Raw genomic sequence first — 24,344 nt, 5'->3', positions numbered from 1 at the left:
AGGCTCCGGGCAGGTGGTGAGATGGACCCAACACGTCCCAAGAGAGAAGGTCATTCCCAGCTGCCCTGATAGCCCTCACTGGCCACCTTCGCTCTCCTGGGCCCTCGTGCAGGTGAAGGGCCAGGTGGCCATGGTTGCAGGGGGGGCTGGCACACAACGGGAGCCCCTTCCTTGTCCTATTTAGGACCCCGCTAACTGGGTGACCCTGGCTTCCCGTGCCCACTGACAGACATCTGCTGCCTGCAAACGCTTCTGAAATGGGTGTGTGCAGGGGTGGGGGGTAGAGGGAGTTCTGGGCAGCAGCCCACAGATGGGCCAGGGGCCTGGGGAAGGCAGCCACCCCTTGCAGGGCACAGGCTCAGCCCCAGGGACCAGCCAGAAGCCTCGTACCCTGGAGTCCAGGATGGTGGGCAGGGGCTGGACCTGGCCAAGGAGTCCACGGGGACCACACCTGCCTCCCTGAGCCCCCCTTGCTCAGTCAGAGGACAAGAAGGGTCAAAAAACTGAACTCCAGAGATGTAACAGCCCCCTGCCCTGAAAGAACAGGAAGGCTGGCAGGGGTCAGGGGGGGTGTGGCCAGGAAGGCGGCCTGGAGTTTGGGCACATTACCTGTGGGGGGCACGGGTGACCCCCGCCCAGGATGCCAGTGGTCAGCTTCTGCTTCTGCCAGACCCTGCAGAGATAGGAGATGGTCAGCTGCCGGTGAGGCCCCAGCCCGGGGGCAGTTCAGCCTGGTGTCCAGCTTCTCATCCCCTCCGGGAGTGCACTCGGACCCCCAGCTCCAACCCTCTCCACGGCGCAGGGCAGAGCTGGGGTGTGCAGTTTTGATGTCGGGCTCCACACCCCCCAAGTGCCAGGAGCTCAGGAGCTGTTCTTCCTGCCCGCCCAGGCTTGTGCCTGAGTGCTGGAGTCACTCTCCCTTCTGGGGTCCCCACCAGGCTGTTCTCCTGTGGGACAAGTGCCCGGCCCCCATCTCTACGTTACCCCCCACCTCCCATCCTTCAAGCCTTGTCCAGGAAGCCTCCGGGGCCTATGGGCTCGGGTTGGCTCTGAGCACCTGATGCCCTGGTACCGGCCTGTGGGCATCGCCACGCTACAGGTACATGGGCCTCTACACCTCTCCCGTCTCCCTGACTCCTCCTGGCCCAGCATCCGCCCAGTGCTCCCTGCACCCTCTGGCCCCCAGCCCAGCACCAGGCTGGCCCCAGGAGGCCCAAGGCCGAAGCCCCGATGGAGAAAGGAATACCAGGGCTGCACAGGGAGGCCACGCTGTCTGACAGCGCGAAGGGAGTGAGGACCAGGGCTGCTGAGATGCTGGGGTGCCCCAGGCTCTGCGCCCTACCCGCTGGGCTCGCGTCTCCCCACACACCTCGCTGGGCTGAGGGGGCAGCTGTCCAGGCTGGGCGGAGGAGGGCGCGGAGCTCCAGGCTGTGGACTCGATTCTGAGAGAAAAATAACCACGGGGGCTCCAGGGGCCCTCCCAGCTTCGGAAGCACCATCCCAGCAGGGGGTCATCCCTGGGCGGGCCTGGGGAGGGCACTGTCCGCTGAGACTAGACATAGGGATGCCCTCCACCGTGGTCCCAAAGGTCAGAGTCCCCTGCAGGCGTTGTTAAGCAGAGGGCTGGGCACCCCCACCCCCCAGTGTCTGCCTCAGCAGGTCCAGGCTGCGGCCTGAGAGTCTGCATTTCTACCAAATGCCAAGTGATGCTGATGCCTCTGGTCCAGGGACCACCCTCTGAGAACCACTGATCTCCAGCTCCAGGACAAGGGCACAGAATCCCACGTGGGAAGGCGCCTCTGAAGGCGCCCAGCTACAGCGACTCAGCACATCCAGACCCACGGGCACTTTGGGTTGAAGGTGACACAGGCTCCTCCCACCAGGCTGGGCCCCCAACCAAGGCCAGGCCGGGTGGCAGGGTGCCCCATACCTGCCAGCGCCTGCAGGTGGCGTTACGCAGCCCTCCTCATCGGAGCCATCCTTGCAGTCCTCCACACCGTCGCACGGGGCCCCCCTGGGGGCACACTCGCCACTGACACAACGGTGCCCAACCCCTAGGCACAGGGGCGCTGCCCAGTGGGGACATGGCAGGGTGGGGGATGGCTGAGGACTCCTGCCCATCCCTCCTGCCCACTGCCATCTCTCCCTCCCCCAGCCCAGCCTGTACCTGGCTCACAGCCCAGCAGCTCCACCCGCAGGGGGCCGTCCAGGCTGGCATCACTGCTGGGGGCAGCCTGGTGGTGCCCATCAGAAGGCCACACCCGGACGTGCCGCGCCTGCACCATCTGGGCAAACATCCACACTGTGGAGGGGCCATTCCAGTTCTTGGGGAAAAGCTACGAGCATAGGGGTGTCTGCTCAGGCTGCCACCATGACCCTGCCCATTGCGCGCCCCCCTCTGCCCATCCCCCCAATCTCCATGGCATGGCATGGACCGGGCCATCCCAGCGATCATGGTCTCCCAGTATGAGTCATCCGGGCCCCTCAAGGCTGAGGGGCTCCGGTCCTAGTTTCCTGAGGGCAGGGTGCCCACTGCAGTGTCCCCAGAGCCAGGCCAGTGCCCACACGTGGCAAAGAAAGTGAAAGTGAAGTCTCCCAGTCATGTCTGACTCTTTGTGACCCTATGGACTGTAGCCTACCAGGCTCCTCTGTCCATGGGATTCTCCAGGCAAGAATACTGGAGCGGGTGGCCATTTCCTTCTCCAGGGCATCTTCCCCACCCAGGGATTGAACCCGGGTATCCGGCATTACAGGCAAATTCTTTACCATCTGAGTCTCCCTGGGGAGGATGCTAGCCCCAGGAGGGCAGAGTTGTGCCCAGCTACTCTCTGCACACCCCAAGGCCCTCACTGAACTCGCTATCACCCCAAACTCCCTCCCTCCACAGTAGGGCTTCTCACAGCCGCCCCCCATCTGAGCCACTTCGATCGTGTCTGATGCCCTTTCGACTGTGGCTCTTCTGCCCCACAGAACACTGTCCCTGCTACTAACAGGTGCTGAACAAGCCTCTAAAGTAGGAAATGTCCCTCCAGAAACAAGAAACCCCTTGGGAACATAGACTGTGGGCCCCACACAAAAGGGCATGGTGGGCCACTGGTCCAGGGGGCCCGAGTGGGTGGTACCTGGGGTGCAGGCTGAGTGCCAGGCTGGATGTCACGATAGCTGTGCCAGTGTAGACCATCACTGCTGACCTGGAGCCAGTCTGAGGACCCAGCCCCCTGCACTATGATGCCTGGGGGAGGGGCAGGGAGCAGAGCTAAAGCAGCGAGTGCCACCCCCAGCCTGCCATCCTCCACCCCTTCCTTCTCCAGCCCCGGCCTCTGCTGTCTCCCCACTGACCAGTGAGGTTCCTGGGCTGGAGCAGGTCGAGCTGCAGGTAGGGAGGCGGGGTGTGCCCCTGAGTATCAGCGTGCTCCACGGGGCTCCAGCCTGGCGCCCCCAGGGCAGGCCTCAGGATGGCAGCCCAGGCGGGGTGCTCCAGCTGCTGGGACGAAGCAGGCAGGCTCCCTTCGGGGAGTCGGGCCAGGCCCAGGGGTGAATAGCAAGGATCTGGGTGCACAAGAGAGGGGCTGGAGCCTGCCGGGGCCATAGTTAGGAAGGCACAAGGGGTGCTGTGGAGGGTTGAGAGCCCACCTGGTTGACCTTGTAGGGTCACTGGAGGCTGGTCCAGGGAGGGCAGGGGTAGGGAGGAAACAGGTTGGGCTGAGGTTCTAGATCCTTAGGATAACCGTCCTCCCCATGGGAGGCAAGAGGTACAGTCCAGTGATCCGGTCTCCCCTCCCAGGCTGGACAACCCCTCAGCAACATCCCCCTTCGGCCCAACAGCCCGTGGCCTTTACCTCCGGGGGGAGGCAGAAGGTAGGTGATCAGAGGGGCTCCGATCTGAGGGCTGGGGGTCGGAGCGGGCACGGGAGTGGCCATGGGGTGGACCGTCTGGTTCTCTCCTGGAGGCGGGGGAGGAGAGACAGGCTCACACCAGGCCCCGGCCCTCACCTCTCTCCACATGTTGGAGCACTGTATCTCCCAAGACTTCCCTGAGAGCTTTGGCAACAGCGCCCCCCTCCCACAGCTGGGAAAGGTCCATCCCCAAGTGAGTCAGGGGTTTTCGCTTCCACTGAATGTATTTAGAGAACACAAACTAAAGCCACCTGCCCAAAGCCACTTCAGGGGCCAGGACCGAGCGGCTGCAGTTCAGTTCCTGATCAGGGCTGCTGTCGCTAATAGGGGACCTTTGTGGGCACCAGAAAAGGGCATCTCTGGATGAAAGAGGTCTTTCAAGCTAAAGTCTGGTCCCCACTCGCCACATAACTTGTGCAGTCAGCCACCTGTGCCACTGTGCAGGTGGGCGCTCTCCTAACCTCAGCAGCCTGTAGGTGCACTTTAAAGATATGAAATCTGGGCCCCAAAGTGCATCCGTTTTTGAGCCTTTGTATTCTGTTTTATTTATGACTCAGTTTCCAAGTAAAGACGATCTTGAAAAGTCCAACTTGGTCATGGTTGCTCTTAGAGGGAACAAGAAAGGAACCAGATCCAGCCCATCGTAACCGGAGAAAGGAAAGTACCCTCAAGGGTGACCTCGTTGGGGAGGTCAGAGGAGGCAGGCAGAGACTGAGGCCCGGTCTTAGGGGCCCCCCCCCACCCAGAGGGCCCCTTCCTTGCCCAGCTTCCACAACCCAGGCTCCCCTCACCCTGAGGCTGGGGTAGCCAGTGCCACCCCCACCCCCCGGGACTTGGTGCAACCACCTCTGACTCCCTGCATCATCCTCCCCCTGGACCTCCTCTGCCGCCCCCCAGACCCACTCACCAGGCGGCACGCAGTGGCAACACGACTCCCCCACTCCCTCCACCAGAACCCAGTCCTACGGATGCAAGAGCCGGGCTGGACGTGCGGAATTGGCCACCTGCCCGTCCCCGGCCCGCTCCATCAACTGCCACCCACAATTTTGGCCTCTACACACCGCTCCTCGCCCCACCCCTGCTGGCCACCTGGGCGCCCCCTGGCCCGCCTCACCTGGGGGCAGCTGCCCAGTGGGCAGTAGGGGGAGCAGCGTGCCGAGCCGTCGTGCAGACACTGGCAGACCCTGCAGGGGCCCGCTCGCCAGCGCTCCCCCACGCGGTGGACCCGGCCGTCCTGCTCGCAGCCTTCACAGGGCTCTGTCTGGCACCTGGGAAGGGGGGCCACCCCTCACCTGGTGACCAGCCCACCCTGGCCTGCCTGAGGAAGGCATTTCCCAGGACTCGGGACTTTCGGTGATAACAAGTCCTGGAGAGTCCTGGGCCACAGGGGACACTTGGTCATCCCATCACCCTGACCCCACCCCTGAACCAGAGCGACTACAGCTGACCCAGGAGAGGCTGGTGGAAGCAATTTGTGCCAAGGCCCTTGGCCAGTAAAGCCAGTCTCAAAGTGGGCTGGGCAGGCAGATATGGCTACTCCCCACCACAAGCCTCAACCTAGGTACCTCCAGACGCACAGGGTGCAGACCAAAGGGTCCATACCCACCCGCGGACCTGTGGGCTCCCTACATCCCCCTTTTGGACCTACTGGGCATAAAACTGATGTAGAAGGCCAAGGGTCCCCAAAGATGTGCTGGGAGTCCTGGTGTTTAGACTAACAGGGCACACAATGGGGGTGGTCCTCATCTGGGCTCCGGCCCGTGGAAGCACTTCGAGTGAGGAAGGGCGCACACAGGCAGCTTCCCAGCTGGGAGCTGGAGGTGCGGTTCCTGGGGTACGGTACCTGCGGGCCTTGCGGTGGAGGCCCCGGCACTGGTGCCCTCGACCGGCCGGGCGGGGGTTGTTGGGGCTCCGGAAGGACCACTGGACGCTCCGGCTGCCACAGGGGCCCAGGCACTCAGCCCAGGGGGACCACGCTGACCAGCCGCAGTTCACTGAGGAGGGGCCATGAGTCAGGGCTGGGGGAGGTGGGGCAGTCTGGGGGAGACCAGAGGCCCCTGGGGGAGACCAGAGCCCCTCAGGAAGGCTCGGGGTGGGGCTCACCTGCACAGTCTGGGCTGGGCTGGCAGCGCCGGGGCCGCCCGTCCTGGCAGACGCAGAGCTGGCAATCAGTCTTGACACGCTGCCCGGGCCAGTAGCGGCTGCCGTCCACCAGGCAGGGGCATTGCCGTGGCCACACGCACCGCCCCTGGGCACCCAGCACCTGCCCCGCAGGGCACCAGCAGCCTGAGGGAGGCCCGGAGTGAGGCCTCCCTGCAGAGAGCTCGGCCGGGCAGACAGGCCCCCCGCACCCCAGGTCCAGAGCCCCCTTACCTGGGCCACCACAGGGCCGGTCGGGGGGGCACGTGGCCTGACCAGAGATGTCATCACAGGTCAAAGGGCAAGGAACACAGGCATGGAACACCAGCTCCCCAGAGCAGGTGACGTTGGGGCAGCCATCCTGAGGGCAGGGCCCTGGGAGGAGGTCATCGCGGGTGGGTCCCCATCAGGGACAAGCTCCCCCCACCACTGCCCCTCCACCCTCCCTCCACCGTGCCCGCCTCCCGTCCACTCACGGGTCTCCCGGGTGCTGGGAGGGCCCCCAGGCAGCGTGGCACAGGTCCGGCCACCATTCTGGGGCGGATGGCACTCCCGGTGGCGAGCTGTGACGCCCCCGCATGGCTCAGAGCATGGAGACCAGCGCGACCAGGAGGTCCATGCACCGTCCTCTGTTGGGAGCAAGGGCCGGCCAGTGGGGTGGGGGGCGGCTGTGAGGCTGGGGGAGGCCCAGCGCCCTCCTCCTCTTCCCCCCTGCTCTCCACAGGCCCCACCCGCCACACTGGGCTCCTGGCACCCAAGCGACCCCTTACCTGGGCAGGCGGCCGCGAAGCAGGCCCGAGTCTGGCGCTCTGGGCCGGGGCAGTGCCACAGCACCGGGAGGCTCGGGGGCGAGCAGCGGCGACTCCGGCCCTGCACCCCGGGCCCACATGTCCGGCTGCACAGCTCCCAGGGGCTCCAGGGCCCCCAGGCCCCACAGCCCTGCTCCTCTGGGGAGGGCCCTGCTGTCCCCGCCAGCTCACAGTCGGGCTGCCCATCGCACACCTGGGGTCAGAACAGCAGGGTCAGGGCGACTCGTGCTTTGATGGCACTGGGGGCTCTGGCCTGCCGCACCACCCGCTCCCCAGCCTCACCTGCTGGAAACCGATGCAGAGGCCATCCGGGCAGGAGTATTCTGGGCAGGGAAGCCCTGTCCGGTTGGGGCCTCCTGGGGCCTGCAGCCTCTCTGAGAGAAGAGAAGAGAAAACACTTAGGTGGAAGGGAGAGCCACGTCCCCAGCCCTCATCAGACTTGGCCTCCATCAGGGGAACAGCATGCCCACCCTGTCCTCACCCTGGAGACAGGCAGGGAGCCCATCCCAGAGCCACTGAGGGTTCGGGCACAATTGGGGAGTCAAATCACAGGGGAAGAGACCCCTGCAAGGGGACAGCTGGGTGGAGCCTGTAAGGGGTGGGGCTCCAAAGGCATGGAGGGGTTGTATGCATGCTAAGTCACTTCAGTCTTCCGACTCTTTGCGATCCCATGGACTGTAGCCCACCAGGCTCCTCTGGCCATGGGGTTCTCCAAGCAAGAGTACTGGAGTGGGTTGCCATGCCCTCCTCCAGGGGATCTTCCCGACCCAGGGATCAAACCCTAGTCTCCTGTGTCTCCTGCACTGGCAGGAGTGTTCTTTACCACTAGCGCCACCTGGGAAGCCCAAAATGTTAATCTCTCAGTCGTGTCTGACTTTTTTGTGACCACATGGACTAGAGCCCACCAGGCTCCTCTATCCATGGGCTTCTCCAGGCAAGAACACTAGAGTCCGTTGCCACTTCCTTCTCCAGGGGATCTTCCCAACCCAGGGATCGAACCCAAATCTCCTGCCTTGCAGGATGATTCTTTTACCACTGAGTCACAGGGGAACCCTGGAGGGGGCCAAGTATGAGATAAAAACCACAGGGGATCCAGCCTGGCTCAGAGACACCTTTGGGAGGGTGCAGGAAGGCAGGCCATGGGGAGGGCAGCAAATGGAGCCTATGGACAGCGCCACCACCCCCCCCACCCCCCCCCCCACCCCCCGCAGGTAGTCAGGACAGTGAAGATCTGACTTGCACGGACACAAAAGGAGCCCCCAGTTTTGGTGGGAAGAGGCTGAGGGGAGCCCCCGCAAACAGGTCCACCCCCTGCGGCACAGCCACTAGGCCGCCTTTTTATCAAAGACAGAAAGCCCTTTCTACTCTCCTCCACCCTCCCCAGGCTGGGTGGGCGAGCAGAAGTTTTCAGTTTCCCAGAAGAGATTCAAGGAGCACAAAACTCGCTCCAGGCTCGGATGCCTTAGACCTAAGTCACTCTCTCTAGCGGGGGCGCCCGGGTTGGGGTGGGAAGAGAGGGCGATTCGCCCGCCAGCGCGTGTCGCGCCCGGGCTCTCACCGCAGGCGCCCGGGTCCTCGTCTGAGCCGTCCGGGCAATGCGGGACGCCGTCGCACAGCTGCTCCGCGGCCACGCAGTGCGAGCCGCGCGCGCAGGGCGCGTGGTGCGGCGCGCAGGGCCGGTCGCAGCCGCTCTCGTCGCTGCCGTCGGCGCAGTCCTCCTCGCCGTCGCAGCGCCAGCCCCGGGGCGCGCACTCGCCGCTGCCGCACGCGAAGTCCAAGGGGCCGCAGGGCAGCGCTGCGGGGACGTCCTCGCTAGACCCCGGCGGGGCGGACCAACTCCCCGCAGGCCGGCGGGCCCTTCCACCGCCGCCGCCCCTCTCCAAGCCCCTCCGGGCCCCCTCCCTGCGCCCGGCCTTCCCCCCACCTTGGGCCCCTCCCCAAGTCCAGTCCCTCTCGCATTTTGATGACCGATTGGTTTTCCTAAAGCTCTCCCCTCATCCAAGAATTCCCAAAAGACGCCACTCCGTTTAGAGGCGGCTTTGAACTCCTGGGAAGATTTGGACTCTTTTCAGTCCTCTCTCCCTTCGCCTCCTTCATTCCGCTGTCTCCAGGAAGCTGGTCTGGACCCTGCTCCTTCCCCCACTCCCCACCATGTGCCCCTAGGTCTCCCCCTGAGACCCTGTCCCCTCCATCCCAGGCCTCCAGATGCCAGCTTTTTAATGCCTTTTCCTCCAGGAGGCTCACCAGGGCCGACACTGGCCAGGGGGGTAGGTGCAGTCTCCCAGGAGACAGCAGAGGGGCCAGGCAAGGTACCAGCAGGAGGAGTGGGCAGAGAGGGGAGGGGGCAGTGCCCAGGCCCCTCATCGGCACCATCCAGACAGTCCCAGACTCCATCACACAGCTGGATGGCCCCCAGGCAGGTACCATCGACGCAGGACACCTCCCCAGGGGCGCAGTCCACTTGCCCTGTAGCCAGAGAGAGGGGCTGGTCCCAGGGTACTGCTCCTTGGGATGCCCTCTCTAACATGCCCACAGGTGCCCACTTCTCAGCAGGAACCTGCATTGGTGAAGGAGGGGAGGCAGGCAGGTTGGGGCTCACGAGACAGATGCCTCGTGGGCTGGAGCCCGGGATAGGGACCACTAACCCAGGCAAGACTCCTCGTCAGCACCATCCGGACAGTCGGGGTGCCCGTCACAGAGCCGGGCCGGGGGCAGGCAGTGCCCGTCGGCACAGGTCAGCGAGTCCTGGGGGCACGGGCAGCCCTGCTCATCCATCCCGTCTCCACAGTCGTCCTGCCCATCACAGAGCAGGACCAGGGGCAGGCAGCGGCCGGAGCTGCAAGACACCTGCCCCTCGCCACAGACCGGGGTGGCACAGCCTGGGGCAGAGAGGGCCAGCAGGCTCAGGACACCCACAGAGGCCCCCAGAGAAGCCCCAACATCAGAAACCAGGGTTGAACCCTGCCCACAAGCGGCTGGCAACTGGACCCGCAGCTTAGGAAGCAGCCCTAGGACTCGTGCTTCCATCGGAGGCCTGACCCACCACTTGTAGTGACAAGTGCCACCTAGGACACTCACCCTCCTCGTCTGAGCCATCGCCACAGTCATCCTGGTTGTCACAGAGCCACCCGTGGGGCACACAGTGCCCGCTCTCGCGGCATGGGGTCTCTCCCTCCGCACAACCAGGCCCGGGCTCCACACAGCGGCCGCCATCGTCCCCACAAAGCCACTGACTTTCCCGACACGTGCTGAGGACAGGGCGTCCGGGGATCAGCGGCAGCACTGGGCTTGGGCAGCCCAGGGCACAGGGGCACCCCCCCGCCCCTGCTCACCAGTTGTTGCCACAGTCCTTCTGCAGCACCGTGCCCGGTGGGAAGAAGCTGCCCCCCCACTCGCAGGGGCAGGCAGCCGGCTCCAAGCAGACACCTCCTGAGGGCAAAGACGGCAGGGCTCCAGCCAAAGGGGCACCCCATCACCACGGCCTTGTGGCCCCTCTGCACCCCCCTACCCAGAGCCCCCTCCCCTCTGCCCACTCTGACCCTACACACCATGCAACAGAGTCCCCTCAGGGCAGAAGCAGCCCTCCACACAGGCGACGGCCCGGCAGGGCCACCCAGGCTCAGGACGGTGGTCGTGGCAGGTGGCGGGGCACGTGGGGCCACAGGCCTCATACACCTGGCCCCTCTCACACTGCAGAGCTGGGTGTGGAGGAGAGAGGCCTGTGTCACCATGGGGCGAGGGCCCCAGGAAGCAACAGCAGTGGGCAAGCCAGCCCAAAGTGAGGCCCGTGGAGGGCACCTAGGTGTATGAATGGTGTGGATGTCTTGCTGGGTGCCTGCCAAGGCTATTTGCAACAGAGCAGTGATCTCAGCATGTTTGGTTCATCTAGGACAGCGTCTGGCTCATAGTAAGCACTCCAGGAATGAATGAATGAATGAATGGCTCTCAGGCCAGAAGTATCCCCAAAGGAGCTGAGCAGGTGGTGAGATGGGGTATCGAGGACCGAGGGCTGGGCACACTTACGGCAGAGCTCCTGGCTGCGCCAGCGCACGTGGATCCCGTGCCGGGCACACTCATCTGCATAGGTGGCAATGGCCGAGCAGAGACACTCACAGTCGCCCCCCGAATCGCAGCTGTGGGAGGGAGCGGTCAGCCCCCCTGCCACTCCCCTGCTGACACACCCACACCCACCCTGGGTCCCCAGGCCTGCCCCTCTCACCCGCAGGCATCATACACACACTGCTCGTAGTGCTGCTGCGGGGGCACCTCCACGTGGCACCGGGCAAAGAGCGGCTGCAGCACCACCCCGCAGCGGGCGCGGGCCCAGCCAGCCCGGTGGGCATTCACCTGCAGGGATGCCCCTGTGGACCAGCCAGACCCCTCCACAGCACCCCACCTCTGGAACCACCCCCCACCCCGGGTTCCAGCAGCTGCCCCCTTCCACCCTCCCCCCCTCTCCAGCCATCCTCACTGCACAGGGGTGTGGCAGGTCCCCTGGCTCTGGGCAGAGAGGACCGAGGCGCCAGGAGTGGGCGGCCAGTTCAGCTGTGGGCTCCAGGACCCCCTGGCGGCTCCGAAGGTCGTTACTGGCATCTCCATCGAAGTCTCCACACAGGCCAGCCACCCTGCCGCGGAGCTGGGGGGACAGCTGCACCAGGACCCGGGTGCCTGGACAGAGAGTGTGGCAGGGGGGCTCTGGAGATGGATCTGGGGGCCTTCTTCAGGGCTGGGAGTGGGGAGAAGACCTGCTGGTGGTGGTGCTTTAGTCGCTCAGTCGTGTCTGACTCTTGCGACCCTCATGGACTGCAGTCCACCAGGCTCCTCTGTCCATGGGATGCTCCAGGCAAGAATACTGGAGTGGGTTGCCATGCCCTTCTCCAGAGGATCTTCCTGACCCACGAATCGAACCCGGATCTCCTACATTGCAATCAGATTCTTTACTAACTGAGCTACAAGGAGTGGGGAGAAGACCTAGACACATATATTATGTGGGCTGGTTTGACCATCTGACAAAGGTACCAACCCCTCAGTGGGGGAGCTGGCTCCCTCACATTTGGGGCAGATGCTTGGCGGTGACAGACATGAGACCTACCTATGGGGGACTCAGGGCAGGAAGTGAGAGCCTACTTTCTTAACTAAACTCAGGTTGGAGGTGGGGTAAGGAAAATCTCCAGAGGGCGGGATTCCCGAGTCCAGGACAGACTGTGACACCCTCCAGTCCCAGAGGCCTCACTGCAGATGACTTTTCCCACACCAGGGGCTGTTTGGATTTCCTTTGATTTCTCAGTAACAAGTTACTTCTAAATCACCCACTGCTTGGGTTTGGGTGGTGGGCTGTTAGGAGATTTCTTTTTATTTCTTCTCTCTAAAACTTGCTGGTTTTTTTCCAACTGTTTCTTTTGGCGAGGAGGTATTGCTTTCATAAGGCAGAAAGACGTAATGATGAAAGCGTAATTTGGAGACTCCGATCAGATGTGCACAAGAGGAAGACTTTCAGGGTAGGGGGGGAGCTGCAGGGCATGGGTCAGATGACTGGGGGATGGGGTGCTGACCTCCATCCCAGAGCAAGGTGAGGCCCAGGCGGGTGCTGAGAAGCAGGAAGAGGCCGGCGGTGTGCAGGCTCAGCCCGGGGCCTGAGTAGACCTTGGGGGGCGTCACACTCACCCCATTCACCATCACTGCCCTGCCTGTGGGGGAGCAGAGGCATTCAGGCCCGGCCTCAGGGTCCAGGGGCTCCGAGATCCCCATGAGGCCCTCCCAGCCTCCCTCCCCTCCAGCCTTTCCTTTGCTTCTCCAGCCATGTGACTTGGAGCAAATCGTTAGACCTCTCTGGGCTTTAATTTCCTGGAGCCTTCCAGAATCAGGATTCCCAACCAAGAGAAGAGTCACCAGCTCCCCACCCCGGGACTGATGGCTAGCAGTGGGGAGATGTGTGAAACCCCAGGCCTCAGCTGTTCCCGCAGAGCTGTGATGCCACCCGGGTGGAGGCCCTCCTCCCTGGCCCACGTCATCCTTCAATGTCACAGCCACCTCTGAGCATGTGCACAACGGTGCCCTGCAGCCGCACAGTCAGCGCCTTGGTGCAGGTGAGGCCACTGGCTCCGCACGGCAGGTTTTGGGCGGAGACCATGAACTGGCCACTGGCCTCTCGCACCAGCAGGTACTCGCAGGCCCCGGGGAAGGTGAGGGCCAGCCCGTCGAACGTCACATAGTGAGGGGCGCCTGACGCCCGGCACCGTCCATCGCACCGCTGGCCCGTGCAGTGCCACTGCTGACCCTGGCACACGCTGTGGGCAACAGGGGAGAGGAAACCATCAGGAAGACCAGGACCCATTGCAGAGGGTCGGGGGGCAATGGGCTGAATGCCAGAGAGGCAGCAGTCCGGATTCCAGGCAACGCCAGACAAACCCTCAGGTCAGAGAGATGCTGGGAGCTTCCACTGTCCAGGCCTGTCTGGATATCCCGCCCCACCCATCATCCCAACCCCCAGCCAGGGGTCACTAGGTCACAGGGTCACAGGTCACAGGGCGGGGCCTATATACCACAGGTTGCAGTCCTCCTGGATTGTAGCATTGGGCAGGTACCACTGGCCGCCATGACGGCAGGGACAGAGCTCAGGAGGCACGCAGCGTTCCTCCTAGCAGAGGCCAGGGACAAAGGGCTCCATGGAGGACTGCCTGGTGCCCCCTCCCTGCCAGTTACACCCAGCCAGGGACCAGGGCAGGGCACTGGCTAGCGGAGCCCCTCCCAGACATACCAGCAGCACGGTGCCTGGGGGGCAGACACAGCCCCCCGGGCTGCCTGGGGGGCAGGTGCGGTCGGCATCAAGGCTGTCACAGGTGAGGAGGCAGGCTCCAGGGACATAGACAAGCTCACGGGGGCAGAAGGTCCGGGGCGGAGCACAGTGGTGAGCAGTGCAGTTCCAGAGGCCCCTCTCCTGGCAGACACTGCCGAAAGTTGGGAGGCAAGGAAAAGACCTCACTTCCAGGCCCCTGACCTGCCCTGGGACAGCCTAAGGATCCCAGGGGGTCCAGAGCCCCTAACCTTGTGGGAAGGTCCAGCTCCGATGCTGGATACCTGAATGTCTCACCCCCAACCCCAGTTGCCCCAAGCACAAGAAGTGTGACAAGCACCTGGCCACACCTGGGATTACACACTGCCAGCCTGCCCCAACACCAATAGGGGCCATTCTCTGGGCTTTGGGGAGGGGCCAAGATACTGAACAACCCTACTCCCAGTACGGGTGGGAGAAGGGTTTCACTGAAGTCTCACCCACCAAACCCTGGACTCTGGCACAGTGTCTGTAGATCTGCAACTTCTCTTTATGTCCTAACTCTTAGAGGAGCCTCTGGACCACACTCAACTGGAATTCAGAGACCTGGGTTCTGTCCTTAGTCATTAACAAGCTCTGTGACTCTGCAAGCTGTTTAGCCTATCTGCACCTCAGTTTTCTCATCTGCAAAATGGCAACAATTCTTCTACTTCCTACTTTATTAGGGTATTGGGCTTCCCTGGTGGCTCAGCAGGCAAAGAAACTGCAGGAGACCACAGGTTTGATCTCTGGGTGGGGAAGATCCTCTGGAGGAGGGCATGGCAATCCATTCCAGCACTCTTGCCTGGAGAATCCCATGGACAGAGGACCCTGGAGGGCTACAGTCCATAGAATCCCACGACTGAAGCAACTTAGCACACACACAAGAAGTAAGAGTAAATAAGGTAATGTACATAAAAGTGCTTTATAAGCCCTAAAGTGCTCCACAACTGAGGGATGTTATCAGTGCTCTGATGGGCATGCCATCCTCCCCACATCTGTCACCCTGTTTCTCTAAGCTCCACCTTTTCACCCCCAAGCTCTTTGCTTCCCCCCACAGGTCTCCGCTCTCACCAGTGGTTGCAGTCCTTCATAGTAGCACTGCCAGGGGCATAGCGATGGGCCCCAAGCTGGCAGGGGCACAAGTTGGGGGGCACACACTGGCCCTCGGGGTCCCACAGCAGCCCTAGGGGGCAATTACAGCCGGCCACACAGTTGTCCAGCTCCCCACAGTCTTCAGGCTCCCCGCAGTTGCGACCGCATGCTGGGGCGCACTCCTGGTACTCCTGGCCACCAGGACACAGGACAGCTGGGCACAGAGACACATGCAGGTCAAGGGCTGCTCTGTCCCCTTGCCTCCAAAGAAAGCAAAGCCAGCAATCTGCAGAGGTCAGAGATCCTTCTGGGACCCTCCCCTGCTGCAAAGCCCCTGGATCCCCCTGTGCTGGAAGGATGCAGTAAGGGTGCAGCTAGCTGGCTGAGCAGACTCACGGCAGAAGGTCTGGTTTCTCCAGGAAGGCAGGGCACCCTCCTGGGCACAGCGCCGAGCATAGGCCGCAAGCACGGGACACAGGCAGTCCCGGCCAGGGGTGCAGCCACACACAGCTGCCAAGCAGCGCAGGTGGAACGGCTCCCTGTCCACCAGCCCGTGGCACTCCTTGGAGGGAGACAAGGAAATGGGTCAGCTCCTTCCTATGGATTCCCCACTGCCACCTCCTGGTGCTCAGCATGGCTCAGAGCGAGGCCCTCCCAGCAGCCCAGAAGGATGGCAGGGTAGGTATTGATCCCATCTTACAGGGGCAAACAGGACGAGTGCCCCCAAGCTGGCTACCTGGAAGGTTGGGCCATGCAGGATGGCACAGGCTACCTCCGCGAAAACCTGGCGCTCAGTGTGGGTGCTGCAGGGGGAAAGCGGAGTGCTGGCCTCCAAGGAGCACGTTCCCCCGCCTGCCACCTGGAACTTGCTAGCAAAGGCGGTGATACTAGTCTCCACATCGCCAGCAGGGGTCAGGAAGTCATCCTGCTGATTCCGGGTGAAGGTGCCACACAGACCCTGCACCTGGGCCGCAGGAGTGGGCACAGGACAGTCAAACCCAGGCCCACAGCAGCCGGGCCCAGCCACTCATCCACCCTCTGGGCACACCTGGTGGGCGTGGTGGGGGTCCAGGGTGATGTAGGCTGCAGGGTCAGACACTCCCCAGAGGATGCGGGCACCAGGCCAGCGCAGCAGCAGGAAAGAGGAAGAGGCCCGGGAGACACTGAGGCCCCCAGCTGCACTCCAGGGCAAGGCCACATCCTGACCGTCGACCAGCACAACTCCTGGAATAGGAGGAGAGGGCCACCTACAAAGGGCTGGGCTAGGCCGATGAGGTGGAGGGAAGGCACATTTCGGGATGGGGCTGTTAAGAAAGGGAAGGACCCAGGGTAGGAGGTGGGGAGCTCTGTCTCAGTGGGCCGCTCACCCTGAGCAAGGGGAACCAAAGTGACCCCTGGGAAGTCACCCATCCCACCTGAGCAACCCCCATGGGACACTTGGCACCCACTTGGCCTTTGCCCTTGGAGTCAGTGTGCAGGAGGAGCTGGGAAGGGCCTGCCTGGACTAGGTATACCGTGAAGCCTTTCAGCTCCTTCAGAACCCTTTGAACTGTATTTTCCCCTGAGATGGGGCAGGCAGAAGATGGTAGAGTGAGGGGAAAGCTGAGACAGTGACCTCGGTTGTGGGAGTATAGCTGGAGAATTTGGGTTCAGGAACCACAGGGCAGTGTGGCCAGAAAGTGCTGGAGAGAAGCGGAGTCCACGGGGAGAGGGGAGCTGGAAGGAGGCCACTCCGGAGGGCTGTTGGGTGCGGAAGGCCTGGAAGGCAGGAACCCTGAGAGCTGGGGCTACCTGAGTCCCTGAGCTGGACGAGGGTGTCCCCCAGGGAGACAGAGATGGCATGGAGGCAGCTCCCAGCGTCACAGTCCCCGTGTTCCAGTACAATCAGCAGCTGCCGCTTGGCAAAGTCCTGGACAGATGGTGAGGAACGTGGTGGGGATGGTGCGGGAGGGTCCCTCCTGGGCCTCTCCTGTTTTACTGGACACCCATAGCCCACACCCCGGACAGCTCCCACAGAACTGTGCTGACCGCTTGCCAGCCAGCCACATTCTATGAGGTGAGGGGCTTAACCCTCACCAAGGGCTGGGATGTGTGACTGTGGCATGTGTGACTCGCACGTGCACATGTGGAAGTGTGTGACTGTGTGTGTAAGCACGTGCACATGTGGAAGTGTGTGTGTGCGCGCGTGCGCGCGCGCATGCACAGGTTCGGGCAACATGCCTCCTCCCCCTCCCTCCCTGTGGGGACATATGCTCACGTCTCTGAGTGCCCTCAAGGGTGCACACGTATGAGAGCGTCGCAGGAGCCCCTGTTTGTGTCCACGTGTGTAAGAAGGTGCCGGGTCGGAACCTGGGAAGTCACCTCACTTTACCGGGGGAGGAGGGCTGGGGACGAAGGCGGACCCTTCTTTATTTGCGCCCCTCGCCCGCCCCCGGGGTCGTTTTGCAGGAAGGAGCGTGTGTGACAAGCCCAGCCGTCCCATCTGTGAGAAAAGGGCTGTGCGGGTGGGTTCTGCGTGGCGCCCCCGGCCTGCGGCGGCGCCGACAGAGAGACTTCCACGGGAACCTGAGGCGGCGGCGAGAACCCGGAGGGCAGGCTCGAGGGTGTGCACGGCTGCCATCTTCCCGCCGGAGCCGGGCCGTCTCAGAGTCTCCCCGGACGGCTGTCTCGTTTATTCAGCGGTTTCCTTACAGTCACTGCTCTCCCCCACCCCCACCAGCACCCCTACGAGGGCCCCTAGGACTCTGGCACGACCCCCCGCTTCCGCTCCCGCCGTCTGCCCGCGCGGCACACCTGCACCAGGATGAAGCGGCAACCGGCGCGGCCGCGGAAGGAGAAGCTCCGCCCATCGAAGGTGACGTAATGCCCGTCCCCGCCTACCGCGCACTCGGCGGCGCACGGCGCCTGCGCGCAGAGCCAGCGGCCGTCCCTGCACTCGCTGCGGGCGCAGGGGCGGAGAGACCGCGCTCAGGGTCCGCGCCGCCGGGGTTCGGGAGTGGGGGTGGTACCGAGCTGGAGACTCCCTCCCACCCCCACCCCCCCAACACTCTGGTTTCCCCTCCCTCCCCCGGCGCTCCCTTCCCTCCCGTTAGGACTAGAGGTCTGCTGATGGAGGTCGACCGCTGGGTTTTTAAGCAGGACAGTCAATTATAACTTGAGAGGTCACAGGTCACTTGCGAGGGAGGCTCCTCCAAAACGGAGGCAGGTTGCAGAGCAGATGGCATAAGAGAGGAATCAGAAGTGACCTACGGGTAGCCCTTCAGCCCCCCGCGAAGGGGCCCGCCAGGCCCGCGCACCCACCACGGGTTGCAGAGCTGGCGCACGGTGTCCCCGGGCTCGTAGCGCCGGCGTCGGCGGTAGCAGGGGCAGCGGGCGGCGGGCACGCACAGGGCGCCGTCCCAGAAGAGACCCGGCGGGCACTCGCAGCCGCTCACGCATTCTTCCCCGCAGCTCCATTCGCTTCCCTCCCCCACTGCCGAGCAGCTGGGCGGGCAGGCCGAGGCGCAGTCGGAGTACAGCTGGCCCCCCGGACACAGGCGCTCTGCGGGGTATAGGAGTGGGCTGTAAGACCCAAGGAGTTCCCCGCCTCCGGCCAGAGCCCAGTGGCGGAACCCCACCCCAGGGAAAAAGGAGCCACGCGAGGGCCCTCGGTCAATCCCCGGATTCCACAGAGAGGGGAGGCCAGAGGCTGGGCAGAGACGGGCAGGCAGCCGCCCTACCGCAGAAGCCCGGCTTCCTCCAGCGCACCGCGATGCGCCTAGCCGCACAGTCCTGGGCGTAGCTGGCCAGGGTGGCGCACACAGCCTCCAGCCGCTCTGCCCGCCCACTGCCCGCTGGGGCCCCAGCACAGTAGGCGAAGAGGCAGGCCTCGTGGTACTCTGCAGGGGGCACCTGCCAAGACAAGACAGCCCTTCAGCAACCAGCATCCAGCGCCTCCCTCCTTTTGCTTCTCAAACACCTTTGTTTTACGATCAAAAATGTGAACGCTGCAAAGGACCTTAGAGATAACATATTGGGGCCATCTCATCTCCCAGAGATCAAATCAAGGCAAGTGGGGCGGGGTGCCCTGACCCATGCCCCAAAGCAATTTGGTGGCAGGACCAGGGGCCCCGTTTGGCACCACCCTAGCACTCGTCACCTCTCTAATGCCTGATGCCACCTCCACCCCCATCCATACCTGGGTGTGACATTCTCTGAATGGGCCTTCCAGCAGCTGGTGGCACACATCCTGGGCTTCAGCCCGAAGCTGGCCAGCCTCCGTGCCCGTCTCTGTGCCCCTCAGGGGGTCCTCACAGCCTTGAGCTGCCTCCACCGCATCCAGACACCCAAGCTAGGGACAATGGGAGTCAGGCCAAGGAGCGAGGATGAGGGATATTAACCAGGACATCAGGAAAATGGCCATTGCCCTGGCAGCTGGTTCAAGACCCCACCCTCATGGCCACCAGCCCAGACATCCTGGGACTGTGGAGGGCAGCAGAGTGGCAAGCCCAAGTGGATGTGGGGGGCCAGGATCACTGTGAACCCACAGGGAGGAGGTTAGATAACTAGCTAGTGAACCAAAGCTTGTTGGTGACCAGGTGGGTGAGCAGGCAGAAAGCGAGGGAACCCAGCACTGCAGTCTCACCTCTGAGTCTGGGAGTCTCCAGGAATTCCCAAAGGTGGCAGCTAACGCAGCCAGTCCCCTGCCAGGCTCTAGGAAGTCATCTGGGGGAGGTTGAGGCAGAGCGGCTGTGTCTGGGGACTCCTGTCTCCCCTTCCTTCCCACAGCAGCAACCAAGCCTCACCCCCACTCACCCTCAGGCTGGCCGTTGTAGACCCCACAGAGGCCTTGAGTCTGTCCCTGGAGCTCCTGGTCCACAGAAATGGAGACGGAACTGGACCGGTCCAGCCGCACAACGACCCCCAGGCCTCCCGACAGCACCAGCCAGTCCCCTTGCCACTGCAGGCTGAGCCCTGGGCAGGAGAAGTGGGGAGTCACAGCCCCACCCCTCCCACCATCACACCAGGGCTCAGACTGCCCTGGGAAGGAGAAAAGGGCTTCTCACTATCCTAGAGAGTTCTGCACCCTACACCCTTTAAAGCAGAAGCCACTGGTTTCCCATCACAGACCTCTTTTGAGAAGTTCATGAACACTATGGATGCACTCTTGAGAATAAACTACAGGTAAACTACAACACACACACACACACACCCCTACCTCACTCCCCAGACCAGAGGCAAGACAGAATTCTGGGAGGAGCCTGACCCATCTAGCAGCATAAAAGCCCCGCCTCTGAGGCCTGGGTGTGGGGGTGAGTAGAGGGAGTTTCCCCAGGTCACCCTGTGAGGGGGCGGGTTGCTGGGGTAGGGGATGAGGACCACGACCTCCTGGCATCTCAGCAGGCTCCCTCATCTCCAAATGCTGACTCCCAACAGCTGTGGGGGTGTTGGGAGGCTGCAGGCGCCCACCCAGCTGCCCAACTTCAGCTGCCCTCTGACCCACGCCCTGCGGATAGACAGACTGTTCCAGAGAAGTGAATGGGGCCCTGGGCCACCTCCTGGTGCCCACCCGCCTTACCAGGGAGCAGCTGAGACGCCCCCTCGGGTACCAGCCGCCCGTTCACAGTGACGTTTTCACCCCGGATCAGCACCTCCTCTGGTCCCATCATTACCCGGGCCTGCGGGGGCGAGGGGGCGGGTGACACGTCAAGGAAGTGTCAAGGTCAGTGGCCCTCCTCCTCCTGTGTCCAGCTCCCTCTCTCTGTCCGGATCCATCTCCCTCCTCACCAGCTGACAGTGCCCAGGCTGGGGACAATGCCCCATGGGCTGGAGGTGGACGGCCCAGGTGGCATCAGCCGCACCCGCCAGCAGGTAGGTGCAGCGGCCCAGGAAGTGGAAGTGGCGTCCATCGAAGGTGCGATAGTGGAAGCCGGACCAGGTGGCGCAGGTGGCCGAGGGACGCTGGCGCTGGCTCCAGAGCTGGGCCACAGCCCCCGCCAGGGGCTGCAGGATGGCTGGGGAGGGTGTGCTGCCTGGGGGAGATACACCAACGGTGACCTCTGAGCGCAGGAAGCGGCGTGGAGGTGGTCAGTGCGCGGTTACCAACGGTGACCAAAAGTGGCGGGCGGCTTTTCTGAGCAAAGAGGGCAGTGGGCTCCACAGAGGGATCCAGAGCTCAAGAATTCTAAGTGGGGTGCCTGTCGGGGACAGGGTCCTGGCTGGGGCTGTGCTTTTCACGCAGGCTGGAACTCTGCGGACCCACCCAGTCGACTGTGGTTGGAGCAGCTGTGGCAGGTCTGGGAACGGCCATCCCGCCAGCTGTGTCCCCAGGGTTGGGCACAGCACTCCTCCAGACTTCCTGCAGACGCATTCACTGAGCCTGCCCCCAGGTTGCACAGCCAGGTGGCAAAGCAGTGGCCCTCAGGGCTGGCCTCTGCAAGGGCTGCGGTGGATGGAAAGAGAGAATGGGGTGGACCCAGATATTCCGCCTGGACCCGGCTTCCCTCCCCAGGCAGCCTGCTGCCTCCAGGAAACCCCGGATCTGGGCTGATCCTGGGTGCTTACCTAGGGTGCAGTGGGTGCCCCCCCAGCCTGGGCAGCAGGCCCTCACTGTCCGGTTCCAGGCAGCAGGCCGGGTCTCTGGCGGTCTGGGTCCATGGAGCAGGGGGAGGGAACAAGATGGCAGCATTCAGCCCCATCCCTGGGAATGGCCTGGGACATTGCCTCTGGTCACCTGCTCTCTAAGAGGCTTTAATGTGTAATTTTCCATTCTTGGTGTCAATTTCCAAAGCGAGAATGATCTCAGGAAGGCAGACTGAGGGGTAGGCAGAGGCAGCAGGCATCTTGACCCTGCCCGGCACTGCCCATGGATGTGCCCACTCATCCACCACCCCATTCCCCAATTTGGCCCCCCTTGAGTCCACCCCGGACCTGCTTGCCAAATGCCTGCATCACCAGGCCACCCCCCAGTCCTCCCCCACTCTCAGGAGGTCACCCCACTGCTCTCGCCAGCCCAGCGGGCTCCTCGTCGCTCACTTGTAGATGGCACAGAGCCCCGCACGGCCACTCCAGGTCAGGTCCAGCCGCCAGCCCCGGCGCTGGTAATGCTGGAGGCTGGCACAGGGCACCAGGTCCTCCTGACGGGGGGTGACTTCCTCCTCCACCAGGACGGTCTCTGTCTGCTCACACCACCGCCTGCCCACGGACGAGGACCAACAGCTGCGACCACCGTCCCCCTCTGCCCGAGAGGCCCTGTCCCGCGACCCCACTCCCTGGGAGAGTTTACCGAAGAGGAGGCTGACTTAAGCTGGCTGAGGGAGATGAGGAGGGAGTCTGGCCACCCCAGAAGGTCCTAATCTCGGGGCGGGAAGAGAAGGCCCTGAGGTGGGCTCCTTACCCATTAGCCAGTGCCCATGCCGCCCCGAAGAGGAGGGCAGGGAGCAGCATGGTGACCCCCGGTCACCTGTCGGGGGGCTCTGAGGCTCTGTGGAGGCCGTGCTGCGGCAGGGATGCAGAGAGGCCAGGCCAGGGCTCCCCGGCCCCCCACAAGCTGGTGGCTGCTGCAGCCTGGCCTCGAGGGTCCAAGGCAGCCTGAGGCAGTGAGGGCGAGGCCTGGGAGACTGGGCAGGCTTTATCTCAGCCCTGTGCCCCAGAGCACCAGCTGCCCAGAAACACATTGGACCTGCCTACACATGGCATGGTCCCCTCCAATGCCAACTCTCCCTAGAAACAGTGCCCTTCCTGGGGGGGGGTGTGTGTGTGTGTGTGTATGTGTGTGACACTCTGGGCCTCCAATAGCCCACACTCCCTGGAAACAGTGCCCTTCCTGGGGGGTATGTGTGTGTGTGTGTGAAACTCTGGGCCTCCGAGAGCCCACACTCCCTGGAAACAGTGCCCTTCCTGGGGGGTATGTGTGTGTATGTGTGAAACTCTGGGCCTCCGAGAGCCCACACTCCCTGGAAACAGTGCCCTTCCTGGTGTGTGTGTGTGTGTAATAAGGGGATCCACGTGTGTGTGTGTGTGTGTCTGTGTGTGTAATGAGGGGCCACAGCCAGATACTCTGGGCCTCTGATAGCCCACACTCTCAAGCCCTACCACCAACTACTGTGGACATGGACAAACCACACTCTTTCTGGGCCTCAGTTTCCTTACTAGTAAAAACCTCAGGGCCTCCAGGAAATCATGGCGGGTGGGACAGGGGCTCCATGAATACTTTGAAATTGTGTGTGTGAGTGCTTTTCTGATGACAGTTCCACAACTTCTATTAGATTCTCAAGGGGAGCCATGAACCCACTCCAGGGTTGAGTCACAAGGCCACCGCCTTCCGGCCCTCAAGTCCAGAGTATCTGAGCCTCTCCCCTGTCCCTTTTCTGTATCTCCTGCCCCCGCAACCCCACAAACCAGGCACTCCAGAAACGAGGGTCGGTGAGCAGAAGGAATGGGGTTTCCAGGGTGGTTGGACTGTTTGGGGCCAGGGGTCCCTCTGTAAGGTCTGACTTCTTAGTGAGGGTGATGACGTGTGGCCAGCTGGGTCCACCCTGGTCCCCTAGGATTCATGGGATCCAGAACCAGGAAGCTCAGACAGGGCAATGACAGCCAGCCTCAAGGAAGAGTGTTTGGGGTAGGAAGGGGGGACTGCAGGAGGCAGAGGGGCCCTGGAGACAGCTCTCCCAGCCCTGGGGGCCAGGCAACCGGATGGAATAATCTGGAGCATCCGGTTAGAAGCCAGCAGCAGCTCGCTCCCCAGGGGAATCCTGGTTACATCCTGGTTACTGGTCCCCAGGGGGATCCTGGTTACATCCTGGTTACCGGTTACCAGCTCCCAGGACACCCAGGCCAGAAAGTGCCTTGGGCCTGGTATCCCATAACCCTCCAGCCCCCAAGCCTGATGTGCCTGACTCCAAACATCCCCCACAATCACTGCACCTGTGGGGGTGTGTGTGTGTGGTGGTGGGAGGAGGAGGTGGCTGTCAGGAACCAGAGCCGTGCCAGGCATTCTTCTGGGCCAAAAGGGAATGCAGTGAATCTCTCCAGGAGCTCCTGGATGGGGTCTCTGGAAAGGTCCCAGGTCAGGACCTGGACACCCAGCTGTCCCCAGCTTTCACACATGCATACCTGGACACACCCTCCGGCACCTCACGCCCTCACACTCTGCTGCAGGTGTTACAAGGACTCACGCGGGTGCTCTGGCCTTGCACAGGCACACGGGCCGTGTGCTCTGTTCCCAGGGCCATCCTGCAGTCTAGAGAGCAGGCCCGGCCCTGCTGGCTGAAGCAGCGCATCCAGAAGGGAAGGTAGAAGGGCCCTTCACAGCTGACCCCGAGGAACCCTGCGCTCCTCCAGGTACCCTGTCCCTGTCTCCATCATCCTAGACATCAAGAAACACTGGTGTGGCCCTGTGGCTCACCGTGCCTCTCTGTCCCCTAGGATCCCCTCCGAGTGATGGGGGGGTACAGTCAGGGGAGCCTGCTCTTTGCTCCAAGAGCCAACCTCCCTCCCCATGCCCTGCTCTAGGGAACCTGAAGAGACTGGAGAAGGAGGTTAGGGAGGGAGGCCTGGAAGAACCAGCCCACAGTTTGGATGGAGGAGGATGGGATATGGGGAGCTTTCAGGGA

General features: G+C 63.0%; 1 protein-coding gene across 1 annotated transcript in view; it reads right to left on the bottom strand.

Moving 5' to 3' along the window:
* Positions 1 to 22,176, bottom strand: part of SSPO (SCO-spondin) — a 51,503-nt gene extending 29,327 nt beyond the window's left edge. The window contains 46 exon segments of the mRNA XM_070787140.1: positions 610 to 673; positions 1,370 to 1,442; positions 1,931 to 2,069; positions 2,168 to 2,336; positions 3,123 to 3,232; positions 3,340 to 3,549; positions 3,840 to 3,944; positions 4,805 to 4,859; positions 5,012 to 5,165; positions 5,741 to 5,891; positions 6,001 to 6,183; positions 6,271 to 6,411; positions 6,513 to 6,665; positions 6,807 to 7,038; positions 7,128 to 7,219; positions 8,404 to 8,653; positions 9,090 to 9,125; positions 9,127 to 9,311; positions 9,491 to 9,724; positions 9,924 to 10,093; positions 10,178 to 10,274; positions 10,394 to 10,543; positions 10,869 to 10,978; positions 11,065 to 11,192; positions 11,317 to 11,513; positions 12,398 to 12,532; positions 12,876 to 13,132; positions 13,388 to 13,482; positions 13,603 to 13,792; positions 14,731 to 14,965; positions 15,148 to 15,313; positions 15,488 to 15,715; positions 15,800 to 15,975; positions 16,543 to 16,660; positions 17,545 to 17,689; positions 18,052 to 18,292; positions 18,471 to 18,642; positions 18,929 to 19,081; positions 19,376 to 19,455; positions 19,546 to 19,704; positions 20,309 to 20,408; positions 20,518 to 20,762; positions 20,993 to 21,172; positions 21,295 to 21,377; positions 21,766 to 22,026; positions 22,127 to 22,176. Of these exon segments, the coding sequence (XP_070643241.1) occupies positions 610 to 673; positions 1,370 to 1,442; positions 1,931 to 2,069; positions 2,168 to 2,336; positions 3,123 to 3,232; positions 3,340 to 3,549; positions 3,840 to 3,944; positions 4,805 to 4,859; positions 5,012 to 5,165; positions 5,741 to 5,891; positions 6,001 to 6,183; positions 6,271 to 6,411; positions 6,513 to 6,665; positions 6,807 to 7,038; positions 7,128 to 7,219; positions 8,404 to 8,653; positions 9,090 to 9,125; positions 9,127 to 9,311; positions 9,491 to 9,724; positions 9,924 to 10,093; positions 10,178 to 10,274; positions 10,394 to 10,543; positions 10,869 to 10,978; positions 11,065 to 11,192; positions 11,317 to 11,513; positions 12,398 to 12,532; positions 12,876 to 13,132; positions 13,388 to 13,482; positions 13,603 to 13,792; positions 14,731 to 14,965; positions 15,148 to 15,313; positions 15,488 to 15,715; positions 15,800 to 15,975; positions 16,543 to 16,660; positions 17,545 to 17,689; positions 18,052 to 18,292; positions 18,471 to 18,642; positions 18,929 to 19,081; positions 19,376 to 19,455; positions 19,546 to 19,704; positions 20,309 to 20,408; positions 20,518 to 20,762; positions 20,993 to 21,172; positions 21,295 to 21,377; positions 21,766 to 22,026; positions 22,127 to 22,176 (7,057 nt within the window).
* Between the last annotated feature and the right edge of the window lie 2,168 nt (positions 22,177 to 24,344).

The sequence above is a fragment of the Bos indicus genome, chromosome 4 (assembly GCF_029378745.1).
Source record: "Bos indicus isolate NIAB-ARS_2022 breed Sahiwal x Tharparkar chromosome 4, NIAB-ARS_B.indTharparkar_mat_pri_1.0, whole genome shotgun sequence".
NCBI classification, from domain to species: Eukaryota; Metazoa; Chordata; class Mammalia; order Artiodactyla; family Bovidae; genus Bos; species Bos indicus.
This window is presented reverse-complemented; position numbering and strand designations above follow the sequence as displayed.